At 40.1% G+C, this 16,981-nt stretch overlaps 1 protein-coding gene across 1 annotated transcript in view; it reads right to left on the reverse strand.

Moving 5' to 3' along the window:
• Positions 1-16,981, reverse strand: part of PREB (prolactin regulatory element binding) — a 491,749-nt gene that overhangs the window by 106,273 nt on the left and 368,495 nt on the right. The window contains exon 8 of the mRNA XM_044062359.1: positions 4,771-4,930. Within this exon, the coding sequence (XP_043918294.1) occupies positions 4,771-4,930 (160 nt within the window). The remainder of the gene's footprint in view (positions 1-4,770; positions 4,931-16,981) is intronic.

Raw genomic sequence — 16,981 nt, forward strand, 5'->3', positions numbered from 1 at the left:
CCTCTAATCATTGTAATCAAATCCTCTGCCATTTTTAGCATATGCTTCTTAGGCAAAGACCCTGAAACACTCGGAGAAACCCCCACTGAAGCTAAAGTAGGCCTGCCTTTAAAAGAAGCCTTGGCAACAGAAGGGGAGGCCCTAACCACCTTAGGAAGAGAGGGAAGAACAGCCACCTGAGAAGCCCCTTCAGCCTGGCCTACTTCCTGAGAAGACACATCCTGTAACAGTAAAGTTTCTCCCTGAGACTCCAAAGAAACTTCTGGCAGAACCTCCGGCTCCACTGAGCCTTCTAAAGAACCGACGTCCGGGACTGTCGGTTCTTCCACTCTAGGCTTCGTTGCTTTGTCCTTGCGCTTTTTGGCTGAAGCGGGCGTCGGAGCATCCGACGGCATTTTATAATTACAACGCTTCCCAAACACTAACCTGGCACAGTCTAACCTTCTCTTAATAGTGCGTTTGTTAAATCTAGCACAAGAGCGGCATCCAACAACGTCGTGCTCAGGCCCTAAACAAGGTATACACAAAGTATGGTAATCCCTATGAGGTATCTGTTTCCCACAAAATACAGTTATTCACTTTTTCTGACATCCGGTTAAATACTGAGGCAAGAAAAAACCAAAATATTCCCCAACGGGGTACTTAGCCAACTTTGATTCGGTCTGAAACTCTGACTTCAGAAACTTTCAGAACGCCAACCTGCACTCGCAAAACTGCTTCTGCATCGGACCATGCGGCAAAAAAGACTGAGGATATGACGTCGGTCATGCGCATTAGTACCCTGACGTACTGTCGTCAGTCTAATGCGCCGTGACCGACGTCAGCCGTATACTTTGGTATTCGGGCCGACTGGACAGCGGACTACCCAATAGTTAGGACTGCAGCAATGTGGAATGAAGAACATCTATAGACCCTGTCGGAGCCGACAACTTATCGGAGCCGACAGGTAGCCTCGATGCATCGGCTCCAGCCGGAGCCGATACAGCCACAAAAGTAACGGTGTCGGAGCCAATCTGAGCCGACACCGATGCCTGTGCCACATGGTGGTCGGAACCGATCGGAGCCGACACCGAAGTGGTCGATGCAGAATCGCCACCGATAGCCATCGGTGCCGAAGGCTTAGTTAAGCCAGAATCGGCTCCAGACGGAGCCGATCTCGACTCAGAACGAGTCCGAGGCCGCAGGCTTTGACACAGAAGCCTGGGCCTTGGAAGATTTGGCAGTTTTGGATGGAGCCGACTTAGCCGGAGAGCCCTCCAGCTTAAGAAGGCCCCTAAGTTAGTTTGTTTCTTCTTTCCTGCAGGACTCTCTGGCTGAAGGAATGACATATAGCACAGGAGTCCTGCAGGTGAAGAGGCCCCAGGCAATACAGGCAAGAAGTGTGACCGTCTGTCAGAGACATCTTCTGACAGCACGAGTCACACTTCTTAAAGCCTGAGACCCTCTCTTTGACATGGTGTAACACAACACACACACACACCAGTCAAAGAATTAAATTAAATTAAATATACCAAAAAGGTATAAGTAGAAAAACACACACACACACCTAACAGGGGAATGGGATGGGTAAAGTTTGACTAAAAAAATAAGAAGAGACAGGTAATTTTCTGTCAGAAAATCTTTAAAATTAACTTAAAACTAAAATTTAAAGGGTTTTTAGTAAAAGGGGCTAAAATATCAAAGTAGTAAATCACTTACCAGGAGCTGGTAAAGGAGGACCTCATAAGCGAGCGCAAGCGAGATCTGGGTACTTACCGCCTTGCATCATGGGATATGGGGCTGCCTCGAGCTGGTAAAAGTGACTCTCGAGCTTAGCAAGTGCCGAGTCGGAGCCGAGGGATCGGCTCCGAACCCATCAAGCAAGAATGAAGGCGAGATTGACAACTTAACATTGCCTATTCACCCTGGTGGGCAAATGATGAGGGCAAAATGGTGCAAATTACCTACGTTGACTTGGCCAAAGCATTCAGCACAATATCACACCCGGGCATTGCTGACAAACTCACAAAATTAGGCATAAGCCTCTTATGTCACCTGCTGGACAGCCAGCTGGTTCACAGATAGGACTCAAAGAGTTAAGATAGGGGAGTCTACTTCAATAAAGAGGCCAATCACTAGCAGAGTCCCTCAACTCTCAATACTGTGACCTATCGCTTTTGCTCTCTTACTTCTCTACTGTCAAGGTCAACGTCAAGGGCTTCTAGCTGACCAAGTCTGCAGGTAATTGCAAACTAGATGCAGTCACAGAATCCCTCAAAGACATTATTATTCTTGAAGAAAAACTACAACAGACTAATAAATGGTGCAAGAGCCATGGTCTAAAACTTACTGCCAAGAAATGCATCATAGTACCCGTTGGGATACTACGACACTGATAATGCACCCCCAAAAGTAGGCCAAGTGGTTAGATATTTATGAATGCGTATAGACAACAACCTGACCTTTGACCATCACATGTACATGGCAGTAAGGAAATCATTCTATGTTGCACAGCTTATAATCAAGTGGCATGGCATCTAGGTCCAAGGTTCCTATGTACAGTTAACTCATCACAGCAATCACTGAGCTTCCCTTTGTATGTACCTGACAAGATATAAGCAACAACAGGAATTTCCATAGAGGTTTACAGGGCATAAGTAATATGAACAATGCTGTCAAACTCAAAGCCCTATCCCTGTATTCAGCCTCCTACAGACTGTTGAGAGGTGATCTAAGTCTGGCCAACAAAGCATCCTCTGATCCTGCACTGATAGACCTCTTGCATATCCACAAAACAAATGGCATCAGAATTACCTAATCTAGGTACTTAAACCAAGGCTGCAAGACAAATAGAACATGGGAGGAGGGCAGGTACGTGTCTCAGGGGCTTCCCTGAAACATGCCTTCCATCCATGTGAAGCAGTGTTCTTCCCTAACCCAACTTTTTAGAATAATTTGGACAGACGATGGGGAATTGGTAACTTACCCCTGGTCTGGCAACTATGTCTCTAGTAGACACACGCAGTCTGTTAATGGTTAATTAACCATGTCCAAGTCTACACAGTCCTTTTAAAATAATTCTAGGGTATCAAAACCTTGTTAGATACACCTGGGAAGCAAAACCTTGTTAGATATACCTGGGAAGCATGGCTAGGCTTACAAAAGCACCAGGGGTTATTAGTCTAGTAAATCACCTATGAACCTATGGAAGTCTGCTATGAACCTGGCAGAAGTAATTTATACCAATTCCTGGTTAATGAATTTTTGATTATATGTTTTATGCTACTCTTTATTTTTATCATATTTGTAATTACACTGCTTAAGTTGATTATTACATTTTGCATACTTTTACTGTAACTGCTTAGAATTCAAACGTCAAATGTTAAATAAAATAACTAAATAAGAGGCTTTTCAGAATCAACTGACTCACAGCTTGTTATTTCATATGATTAAGCCAGAAAGGTAAACTTCAGGCTAAGTCGAAGTGCTGCATCACCAAAAACAAGAAAGGTAAAAAAGAAGAGAAAAGAAGCTGCCTTCAAATCTTAATCCTAGTGGTGAACAATGATGCAACTATTAAGAATACTAAGCCGTGCTACCTGATGTGTGCAACTGCATAGGTAACTGCTAAGAATGCTGGACATTAATTGTATAAGTGCACCTTATTAGGCACAGGTCTGTCAAGGAACGGTAGAGTGACAGTAATAATCTTTAATCAGTTTACTGTTTCAGGGTAACAGAATTTAATAATAATCATGGACACTAGCATCCCCCAAAAACAGATGGGGTACCAGCACTCCTTATAAATACTACTACTAAAAATACAATTTGTAGAATACTGTTGAATGAGAATATGTTTACATCGGGAAATATTACAAACATACAAGTACACCATATTCACAATGCACTATACAAAAAGCCCAGCATATGCAATGATTGTCAACAACAGAAAGCAGCACATAATCAATGTGGTGCTATAGTGGCTATCAGTGAAAAAGTAATCATAAAAGAACATTCAAGATCTACTGAAAGTAGAGTACACTGTATTGGACACTGTACACTGGACTCTTTTCAAACCAGACCCTTTGAAGAAGCTTACGAGTATCTGAGCCTTAGACTTAATCTGAAAATCAACAGAAAACTGTAGAGAAATATATGAATCAGTCAGAATGAAAAACTAGCCTGTGAAAAATGATCTTTTTTTTCTGCTAAGCAACAGGCATTTTCTTTCTTGCTCTGTGCATTTGACCCCTCTGGTTTTCTGAAAAAAAGGCCGTTGTCCCCAAAAGGTAAATATACTGCTCCTCACTTCCATTTTGAACAGGCTGACAAAAAATAAGTTTACATCATCACCTCTGTATGATAAAGTCTCGAGATGCAATTTTTCTCATTAAAAAGTGTAATGTTAGGACATGACAGGACTCAAGCAAAACAGACCAAATGCCCACTATAGACACCTGACAGGCTTTTTTGTCATAGAAGCAGACGTAAACCCTCATTTAGCTAACACACAATATTTCCAGTGATATCTGCACAGAAAGGAGAATCCATCTCGTAGTTTGAAAGAATTGCAAGTTGTATTTACCAACCGTCCCTGTTTACTTATACACCAGAGATGTGTGCTCAAGTGTAACATTCCACAGTATCATGGGTACTGGGGAAAACAAAAAGGTGTCAGCCCTTCAGTCTAGAATTTTAAGTTGCACTACCTAAAAGGGTAAATTTCGAGAAGTAAGATTTGTCTTTGGTAATTCGAGTTCTGTGTCTGCAGGTACAAAAATATTCACTTACTCCGAATGGGAATGAGGTGAAGTTTACAGCAACTGTCCACAGCAACACTAATTAATGCTGCTTCATTATTACCCATCAGCTGTTTCCCTCGTGGAGTCTCTGGAAGGAATGCCAGATCTGTTATTACAATGCCATGTGCTTCTTTCACGTAATATAGTCTCTAGAAAAAGTAAGAGAATAACAATTAAAATATATATATACCACTACAACTGCATAGACAGTGAGGTTTTTACTAAAAAATAATGATTTGTTTAACAGTAAAGTGATATGTTTCACTACTATTTGGCTCCACCTTGTTAAGATAATTACTTTTTTTATATGACTGTTAAGTCATTTGTGTCAGAAAAGTATGAAGGTTAATCTGCAAGGACCAGATAATATCAGCCATAGTTCCTTGTTTGGAAGTCTTCAGATATGCAACAGTTATCCTGTTTTTGCTACTTCACCAGGTACAGTTTTTCAATTGACTTCTTGTATACCTGATTAAATTCTAAGAAAAAATATTTCTTAAATTCTGTACCATCTGTTCTTGATAAGATTGTAAAACTTTGTATATAACCTTGTGCCCTTACATTATTATTTGTACACTTTGTACTAACTTTTTTATATAGTATTACACTTTGCATATATGTTAACGGTGGAGCTACACAATATTAATTGTTAACTACATACTACCTTTTTAGTATTGTATTATACTTTGCATATGTGACACCTGTTGAGCTTTTCTCCCGGGCCTCTGCTGAAAAAGGGCGACTGCTCAGTCAGACTAACCCAGTCAACAAATGTTAAATAAATAAACGAATGAACCACTTTCATGCAACTGCTGTACCTGTGGTAACAAGCCAAGTACAGGACAATGTGTAAAGTGTTCAACATAATTCTGAAGAAAAGAAGCTCAAGCCTGAACACACACAAAGTTTGCAAGTACTCAATAAAGCAATGGCCTGGGCTAGGGCTGGAAGTCGTTTTTGTTTTCTGGGTCTTTTAATGCAACAGCTAAGGCTGCTTCCCAATGGAGTGCAGCTCAGCTAGTTCCACTGCAGTTTGCTTCACACAGATTATACTTATGAAAGCAACTGTAACTTTAGCAGCCTGAATGTTAGTGGTAATTTATTCCCTATATCTCCAGCTACTACTTTCCCCTTGCATAATACCATTGCACATTTGACTTGTGACCTTGCCAAGGCAGCACAGGACATGTGATTTGCTTCCTTCTACTCCTTAGTCTTGTATGACCTCCTCTGCTGCACACTACTGAATAAATGGGCCAATGCACTCATCCAAGTCAGCCACTCCAACTTGTACATACTCTGTATCTTCTGACTGGTTGTCAGGAGAACTTCAGTGTCAGTAGACAATCCACTTCACTTAAACATTCTGACTTCCATTCGTTCTGCCTTAATCAACTTGCATTATTACTCTGACACCCAATCTCACAATATTATGTGCACCCTCTCTTCCATTAGCCAATCAATTTCACATTTAACTGCATTGGTTAAGCCTTCCTTACTCCACTTTCATTTCTGTACATTATAAACACTCATATCACATGGTGTCAAACATATTAAACTCTCATGGCTAATATTTATAGCCTCTCTCAGTCCACCTGCAAACATTTTCTCATTATTTTTATTCCTTCAACTTCAATGTCTGTATTACAATCCTTTTACTTATTTCTGCATGCTACCATCTGCACCACACACCATTCACATTTTTCAAACATATAAATGCATCCTTCAATATGTATACAATTCCCCCTGATTCTTTCTAACAAACAGGAGTGAGTTTATTTTGCTAACTTACTCTCTGTTTTCTTTCTAGCTAATAACAGTGATTCCTTAAAAGACTCTGTTGCTGAAGTCAGGTTCAGATTCATGTCAGAACGGGGGCTTTTTTGAAACTGACAAACTACAGCATTTTCAAAACAGGTGAGAATAAAATGAAACTTCCAATTTTCCTCAGAGTAACAACTGTAAAAGCTTTCAAAACACAAATATATGGTAAGATGCTTTGACATGAAGACTAAAAATAGTTTTGTATAACATTAATATTTTGACTTTTTATATGTTGTGGCATAAAAATAATACGAAAATGATTTTTGTATTACATTTCAACAAGCGGTTGTTTGCTTTGAGGGTAAGAAGCAATCTAAAGATGCTTTAGAAGCAATGACATCTGTAACATTGCAAATTTCATTAGACAATTTAAAATTATTTCAGAAATATAGGCATTTATATACATGTAGCAAAAACAGTCAGTAGGCTGATGACAATCTTCTGTGAAATGGTCACCAGTAAAGAGGTTAATTATAGCAGAAAAAATGAAAGTAAATTTTGTCAATGTAAAATGTTAGCAATAAGCAGGGAAGGGATGACCCAGAGATAGTACACATAAGAATGTACGGTACTTACGTATTATCGCAACCAGATTTTCGCGGTAAAAGCACTTGCTTCCCGATCATGACAAATGTTCGTTAATGTTGTTAAAATGTAATATAGTGTGTTTTCTTTTAACGGTACCTTATTTTCTGGACTGCTATCGATACAATGTGCAAGACATGCTGTTGTTCTTTCTTAATGGTGTTTACTGGCACATCATTTAACGGGCAGACTTGCAGGAAGCGACACGGGTGCCAGTAGAAAGAACAGCAGCATGTCTTGCATGTTGTACTGATAGCAGTCCAGAAAATAAGGTGTATTGTTAAAAGAAAACACTCTGCATTAAATTTTATCAACATTAACGAACATTTGTCATGATCGGGATCCAAGTGCTAAGAGGCATTGTCTTTGATTTCCAAATAAAATCAGTTCAGTCATGTCATATAAGTTGGAATTGGGGGAAAAAATGGCCAAAACATTGCAACGAGGGTGCCAAATTAAAAAAAGATGCATATAGCTCTGATCCGACAACTTTCCACTACGCTTAAAAAATGCACATGTAAATAAATAACCGCATTCCTCAGAAGCCTGAATACCTGCTGTTACTGGCAAGCCGCTACTGAATGCCTTAACCAATTCTTGCATTCAGCTACGGAGGTCAAGGATGCTACAGCAGCCCTGACAATTGAAGCCAAACTGGAAGGAATGTACGTAGAATGGCCGTTATTTCACAGCATGGGCTGACAAACAACATTCAGTGGGCGGCCTTGCAATGCAGCGACATGCTGCCGCCAGTAAAGAGCATGAAGAAACAACAACAGTATGTTTATGTATTTATTTTTATTTTTTATTTTACATTTGGGAGAAAAGCTCCACACAGATATACAAAGTATAAAATATTGTTGCAGGTAGTTAATACATTCTTGAGATAACAATACTTGAGAAATGTTAAAGTAAAACAGTAAAGTTTAAGAGAGCTAGAACAGATATAATACAGTTATGTACAATAGAAAAAACACTTGAGAAACAGTAGAGAGAGCAGAATAGTAAGAGTTATGTACAATAGATCATATGAGATAGAATTATTTAAACACTAAGTTGATTAGAGTTTAGAAAGAGTCAGTCTTATTTACAAGTCAACAACATGTAGAAGTTTGTAAGTATGGAAAGAAGAGGATGGTTAGTCAGGGTTACTACAAGGGCATAGCCAGTGCATTTGGAGGTGTTTTCTGAGTGGCAAGGATGTAGTTAGAGTTAGTTCAGTGGGTAGAGTCACCAGCTGCATTATTAGACTTTTTGTGAGTTGGGGATAATCAGATGGTTTTGGAATTGAGCCAATTTAGTTGTTTAAGATTTGAACAGTGATGGGTTCTGAAAGCAAATCTAGCAATGTTATTATAGGAGGTTACTAATTTGTTAAGGTTGGTTTTCTTAAGGTTGGTAAATATAGGGTGAAGCATATAGGAGGGTTGAGATTAGATGGTTGTTTATATGGTAATCAAATGAGAGATTATTATCAATGGTTATTCCTAGAAGTTTAGTGGTAGTGTCAGGAGAATAACAGTACCATTATTTGAAGAGATAATGTTTCTACAGTGTTGAAAACATCTTGAGTAAGAGAATATAGTTCAGATGGAGAGGTTGATGAGCATATTAGTGTGGAGTCTTCTGCATATTGAATACAAGTGGCTTGTGGAATTGCTACATGGATATCATTAATAAAAGTGGTCCAAGAATAGAGCCCTGAGGGACCCCAATAGTAACAGGTAAAAGGATGAGACTTGATTTTCCCAGAGGACTGCTTGTTTTCTATTGCTGAGGTATGATGTGAACCATTTTAAGGCTAGGGAATCAAAGGAGAGAGATTCCAGAATATTGATTAAGAGGGTATGGTTAACCAGTCAATGAAGAGTGCAGATGAGAGAAGGTTTTGGTTTCTATTGATGGTATCTGTGAAGGATAGAACATGTTGACATTGTGCTATTAGGTTGTGTTGAGAGAGATGGGATAGAAGTTGTTTTGATAAAAGAGCAATTGGCGATAGAGTAATCATTAATCATTGGAGTTCCCGCCTTTATGTAAGGGGATAATGTGGGAGATTTTCCAAATATCTGGGATGGTACCTTCTTGGATTGTCCTATTTATAAGGATAGATATAAGCTGCTTTTTGGAGAAATTGGGAAGGAAGTTGGTCAGCAGATGGAGTACATGGTTTAAGTTAGAAGTAGAGATGGGTTGTAGTTTGAAGTTCGAGAAAGAGTGGGGTAAGTCAATGGGAATGCTGGAGTTTTCTGAGATGTTGTGTACTTTGTGTTGGTAGCACTCCGGAAACAACCTATTTTGTTAAGGAAAACATACCGTTTTCCATTTCAAGCACATTAACTTGCACATTCACTGATCCGGAAGCAACCACTGTTGTCGTGAAAATCTGGTTGCGATAATACGCAAGTACCGAATGTACTTGTTGAAAACTTCTATGCAAATTCCACAACAGTCAAGCTATACACTGAGTGCTAGAATGACAAGGGAAGACATCTATTATAAAACATACACAAAATGCATGAAATGTTGTGCACATTTTTGACATTACCACACTCCCCCAGGGTACTGTGAGTTTGAAGCCTGATAGATTACTAGGCAGGAGGTCCAATAAACAACTGAAAAGCCTATCCCAATAGCTCTGTAGCAATGTCTGGTTAAGAGACTTGCTCAGAATCATACAGTAGGCAAATGGAGGCTGTGGGATTCAAACCCTTCACTACAGGAAGCAGCTTGTTAACTGCGCATAGCCTTAATCCTCTGTGCTTACTGACAGAATTGTCTTACAAGTCTCTGGAAGTGCAGTAACACCTGTGTAATTTACATTTATTGTATTGTGCTTCCCCCAAAGCATCTGACCAATTGCTGTCATGCAGCTCATTCATTTGCTAAATGGGTGAGAGCTTTTCATTGCACAGCCACCATTCAGGCAGCCATCAGGGGATTTTTAAATTACAAGCCTACTACCATCTCCACTATTTATACCTGCAGACTCTGAATGATTTGGTGTGAAATGGGTCTTAATGAGGGAGCATCATCTGCTCCTACGAATGGAATAACCCCTCATTTAAGCCACACCTTCCTCATCTGCAAGCAACTCCATGTAATCTCCAGTCTTCACTAGGGATTTTTGCTCAAAGTGTGCACCCTGGGTATGCATGTCCTGCCCCTCCCCTGATGTAAGCAGACATGCATTACCTCATTACTCCTTTCCTTCTGTGCCAGCCTCTCCTGTGCCTGGGACTCTTATGCTTGGGACTCTATACTACACACATCTCATATCTGCCTTATGACCTTCTGCAACTACCATAAACAAAATTAAGCTCTTGCTACTTAACTTCCGAGTAGTTGATTAAAATTTGTACGTCCACACTACCACCAGAGCCAATTTCTGCAGCTCCTCCCATTTCAAACATTTACACAAGATAACAGCAATGTTTGCAAATGCAGTGATCTTCCCATGCTGAATACCGTTCAAAAACTCCAAATATTGAACATAACTACACTAATATGCCTTCACAGAAAACACAGAGACACACACATACACACACACACATATATATATATATATATATATATATATATATATATATATATATATATATACACGTACATACACATGCACACACACATGCACACAAACAAATTCATGAAAGCACAATTCAAACATTCTGATCTGTGACCTCTATAATGCTAGTGCACCTTTCATAAAAGGAAAAATTCTTACCTTTCTATCAAGACGCCTGCAATTTCACCTGACATACTGATGTTTGTCAAGCCTACCTCTATAAATCACTCATCTGTGGTCATCCTGCCTTTCACTGCAGTTGCACTCCCTGCTATTAGTTCAAAGTACATTACACAAATGCAAGGTAAGCATTTTACATCAAAACCATACTGACACACTCCCAGTTGCAAACTTTATACATCACTTATAATCTACCCAATCAATTTTAGTGAAACGTTACACAGCTCATTTAAGTCCTGCCTACTTTTAAACCTCATTCCTCCAATGCATGTAATGTTTCCACAATTCCCATTTTCCTATATAGTTTGCTCCTACCTTTTTCTAAAGATCTCAATTCCAGTTGTTTTATTTCTGTTACTATATTCACTACTTCTAATATAGTTGGTTTAGATTCTGATTCCCATTTTCTGTTCATTTGTTTTTTGGCAGCCACCATAATTAGATACAGCAAGGCCTTACCATGTTTAGGCAATTCCGATTCTGTATCATAGCTCAGGAAAATCATCTCTTGTCACACCAATTTGCTCACCCAGCATCTCTGACAGTGCAACTTCTAACCACCTGCTCCTTTCCTGATTACATTCAGCAATTTACCTATGCCTTCTGGTTGAAAAAGCAACCTCCTACTAATGTGATCTCTGAGCCTCTCTTCTGGAATATAATCTCTTTGTTTTTTCACCCCTTTAGACACTGTCATCCTATGCTATTCTACTCTACCGTCTCACTCCCGGGATATAACTTGATCTGGACTACTCTCACTGTCCTGAAAAAGTATATACCATGTGTTTTTACTGCCCGCATTGGCTATTACTCCCTTTAGAAGTAGCACGATTTTTCTGCCCACGCTAACTACAAGTTTGTTCTCCATTTGCTTCTTCTGTCATCATTCTCCTGTTATCTTGTGTCTCATTAGCAGAGAGCAAGACTGCTGCAACCTCCATGCATCTGATTACTAGCAGAGCACATGCTCTCTACACCAGCCACCTGCCTTGCTAAGCTTTCCTCTCATGACAGTAGCATCACTGTTCTTTGAAAAAAATGCCATGTATCTTCGGGTATGCTGACCATTCACCTTCTTCCTCTCCACATTTCCAGTCAGGCCGTCAGGACAGTTCAACCAGACTCCATCCACAGCTTGTCTGATCGTCTAGCCGATCCCTCAGCCTATACACCTCTCCCATAAGTCTGTCAACTTTGGCTTAGCTGACATGCATAACATTTCATTATCTTTACTCTGTGCAGTCACAGCAGCATGCCACTCTATATATAATTCTGATCTATCAGCTACTCTTTCACATAAAAATACTGAAATGTGATAATAACCTGGTGAGGATATTTCTCATATATGTATGCTCACCAGAATCATGTGATTATATTTATTACTGCCACTTCTCACCTGACCTTCCAGTTAATTATTCCATTTCTCCTCCAGGACACATTTTAGATTACTGCCCCACATGGTTCTGGAAGGCCAGTCAGTCTGATGATTTCCTGGTGAGACCTATTCTTCAGGTCCTTTATCTTCCACTTCAGATGCTGCAGCTTTAATTTAAATTTCTACTCCACAACATTCTGTTCTGCCTCATTTTTTTTGTGTTCCACCATCCCCATGTCATCTAAAAACTCCACAGCATCTCTCTCTCTCTCTCTCCTTTGTTGTCAAGCAGCATTCTCTGTCTGGTTTGCAATTTTGAGCATAAGGCCATTCACCATATGCAGCATGCAAGCATATTTCCTATCTTTAGTCTCTATTTCAGATCATATACAACCATACCTCTCAACCTGGAAACATCAGAAATCTGGATAAAGGCCCAAGAAAAATAGGTACAAATCTGTATGTTGATTAACATAACATTTGCATACATAATTATGTAACCACACCCACTCCAATGGAATTGTGGGATACCAGCTTTCAAACGTAACCTGAAGAAAAGACAACCAAAATATGGCCCCAGAGTCCCCCACAGCCATTCCAATGTCCCATTACTTGGCTATTTTGCCCCATTTACATTAACACTGTAATGTGCATACTGTTTTATTTCTACAATGATTATTTGAATTTCATTTAAAACTTATTTTACATTTTATAGCACAAACACTAATAGACATCTGCTAAATAAAGTAATACAGTTTAACAATGAAAACATACTTAGCATTAAAACTTCAATGCCCTTGAAACTCACATTCATTGAAACAGCACTGAAACCCACGTTCAAAGAAAATGCATCTGGCCAGTGGCGGATTAAGATTACCTTTGGACTGTTTTCAAATCATAGGCCCCTTGCACATGAAACATACACATGTTCTTTGATACCCCTTCCTGACTATATTAAATTATATTTCTTGTATAATACAGCACACGTGTTAGAGCACATTTTAAATTTATTGTTTTGAACATTTTTACAGTAAGCAATAAAACAAAATACATGAACCAATAATGATATAACTACCCAGTTCAGAATATTTCCATCATAAAAGTCTGCTCAAGCTTCTACAATCCACCAGTACCAGTAAATATGCACAATCTCTGCAGAAGTAAAAGTCATCTAAATAATTCCACATAGGCATTTATAAGCCTAGCCAGAATGTGTTGGCTTTCACCGTCCCCTTAGATTAGTTCCCTGTGCCTCTGTCCAGCAGAGCCACTGAAGTGATCCCCGAGGTAAACTTTCTGTGTCCCATCCACTCATCAAGGTTTCTTTTGAAGAGTGTTAGTGAGGAGCTCTGCCTAATGTAGGTTGAGATCTTGTTCCAAAGCATGGGAAGTCTCTGGGACAGGAATCTATCCCTCCAGCACGTCCTATTTATTGTTGTGGTTACATTGCTAGAGCGTGTGGCTCGAGGGGATAAGGTTTTCTTTAGGTGGAGCATGTCCATCAATTCTGGGTTGGACATGGCCTTGTATGTCAGGCAGAGATCACCTCTAAGTAGGCGGTATGCAACCGAATACAACTGGAGTTTCTTCAGTCGAGCTGTATAGGGCATCTGTTTGAGGCCATCGATCATCTTGGTGAGGTACTTCTGTGGTCTTTCCAGCTGCTGCAGGTGTCTTGTAAGGTTCATCCCAAATGGGGCATTGTACTCTAAGATGGGTCTGATGAGTGATGAGTAGAGGGGCACAATGACCTCTTTTGATCTTGATGCAAACCCTTTTGTGATTAGGTGGGACACGTAGAAGGATTTTTTCACCACTTTGGCAATGTGATTATCAAAGGTGAGATTACTATCTACTTGGGTCCCCAGATCTCTTATTACATCTTCCGTATTTAAGGGACTGCCACCTATGTGGTAGTTTGTGGGTACTTTGTTTTTTCTAAAGGGGATGACTATGCACTTTTTGGCATTTAGCTTGAGGCCATGATTTTGACACCAAGTATCCATCTCAGTGAGACCCTTTTGGAGGATGTCTGTGTCAGCCGGAGAATCAATTATAGCCCCTAGTTTACAGTCATGCAAACTTGGTCAGCAATAGTCCTCCTGTGCTTGCCTGTACCTCTGAGAAGTATATGCCGAACAGGAGGGGTCCTAGGACTGAGCCCTGGGGAACACCACTTGTAACCAGTTTAGAGACGGACCTAGCTCCCGCAACTGTCACCATGTGGGTTCTGTCCGTGAGCCAGTTGGCAACCCATCTTGTGACATAGGGGTTTATGTTCAGGTTGGTGAGCTTGTCTATAATACCAGAATGGAGAATGGTGTCAAAGGCCTTAGCGAGGTCTAAGTAGGCTGTGTGTACCACCTTTCCCTCGTCTATAGCTTTGGTAACTGTCTCACATTAAAGAGATTTGTAGCCAATGAAGAGGTTGTTGCTAGCAAACAACTTTGGATTTCATTGTTTCATCTACAAGTAAAGTGCCTGCTGCCCTTGAAGAATAAACTGCCTATGTTGCATTAAAAAATAAGCTAGCAATATTTCAATAGGGAATGGATGGCAAACTGATAAGAGGTTCATAGTTACTAGGTAACTCCTCCAAAGGAGGATATTTTCAGGACTGCAGCATCCACCCCCTTTAAAAATACAACATTGTACAGTACCCGCAACCCATCTACATACTGTGGGAGTAGAATCCACAGCCTTCTGCATCAAACAGCAAGTATGCTACCTGTTGTGCTACTAACACAAACAGACTTCATATAAGCAATACTAAACTTCACTCCCGCTGAGGAACTATGCAGCAGAACTTAAGAAATGTGGAAGAAGCCAAAATTTATTGGTGGGGAACAAAGGCCCAAAACCAGGGACACATTTTAATTTAAACACTGCTTGTACAATCTTAGTAAAGTTGCTACTTGCTAGAATAAAGTGTTTTGTGCTATCATGCATTTCCTGAAAGATAGGAAGACTGAAACTTAAACGGCTATCATTATTTAGTGAATTCAGTTCTCACTAGTTTGCTAGAAAACCACAAATTTTAAGAGGAACAAGCCAAAGCTGGTATGGGTAGGGAATTTAGGCTCTTGCTCCTTGTAACTAAGGTACAGGGTTTGAGCCTGACTAATTGTTACCACAAGAAGGTACAGGGTTTGAGCCGGAGTCCTAATTGTTACCATAAAGTATGGCTAACTGGGGTATTTTACACACACGCATAAAACATGGACTTCTGATAAATTAATTGCACATTGACAAATTAATTACACATTTATAAAAGGTTAATGCACTTATGAAGAGCAAACACAGCAGCAGGTAAAACACGGACTTCTGATAAATTAATTGCACATTGAAAACTTGCCCAGTAGTTACGCAGATCGACAGACACACACACCCTTGCCCAGTAGTTAAGCAGATCAAAGCTTGCCCTGTAGTTAAGCAGATCAACGGTTGCAGCAGATAAACTGAAACGGCCCAGTAAACTAATCCAGCTTGCAGATAACCTGAAATGGTTTGGAAAGCTTGCCCAGTAGTTAAGCAGATCAACACACACACACACACACACACACACACATAGACACACACACACACACACACACACACACACACACAGACACACACCCCTTGCCCAGTAGTTAAGCAGATCAACTGTTGCAGCAGATAACCTGTAATGGCCCTGTAAACTAATGCAGCTTGCAGATAAATTGCTTTATCAGAAGTCCGTGCGTTTTCAGGTTCACATAAAAAGTAATTTAACATAAACTGAAATGGGACTTACGAATGCAGCTCAGCAAAAAACTTGAAGCGCACAGACTTATGATAAATTGCACACTGAAAGCTGCTGAAATGGCACAGATAGTAAAACTTGCATGCACACTTGCCCAATGACCAGTAGTTAAAAATGAAGAGAGAGATAAACACAGCTCAGCACAGCAACAGATAAAACATAAAACTTGTCTTGCACACTTGCCCAGCAGATAAATGAGCAGGTAAACTTTGCCATGCACGGACTTCTGATAAATTAACTGCACAGCAAAAGCTTACACACCGATGTTTAAGCCACAGACTTAAGAATGCAGCAGATAAACATTCCAGCTCAGCAGATAAAACTTGCTGAAATGAGCAGCAGATAAACTGAAATGGCGCACATAAAACCTGCACTCACACTTGCCCAATAGTTAAAAATAGAGAGACACAAACTGAACCAGTGAATGGTTACAGCTCAGAGTCAGCAGCATATAAACATAAAACTTGTACACTTGCCCAAAGAGATAAATGAGCATGAGCAGGTAAACTGAAATGGCCAACATTAGAAGTTATGTACTCACCATAACGTTCCATCTGATCAACTGTTAATGCACTTATGAACAGCTCAGGAGCAGCAGATAAAGTTTTCCAAACCCAGCTCAGCAGCAGATAAACTTGCACACGCACACTTGCCCAGCAGGTAAACTGAAACAGGACTTACCTGCAAATGCAGACAGTCCAGCTCAGCAGCAACTTGCACACTTGCCCAGCAGATAAAAAGAAAAACTGAAACAGCCTGAATGTACGGACGTCTGATAAATTAAATGCACGCATTGAAAGCTTACGGGCCTGTTTCTTACCTGGAGGCTGGGACTTTATGTTGGCAGATATGCACATCTGCCACCATTGCTGTTCATCTTCCCTATTTCC

This window comes from Protopterus annectens, chromosome 2.part1 (assembly GCF_019279795.1).
Source record: "Protopterus annectens isolate FY-2018-M chromosome 2.part1, PAN1.0, whole genome shotgun sequence".
In the NCBI taxonomy this organism is placed as follows: domain Eukaryota; kingdom Metazoa; phylum Chordata; order Ceratodontiformes; family Protopteridae; genus Protopterus; species Protopterus annectens.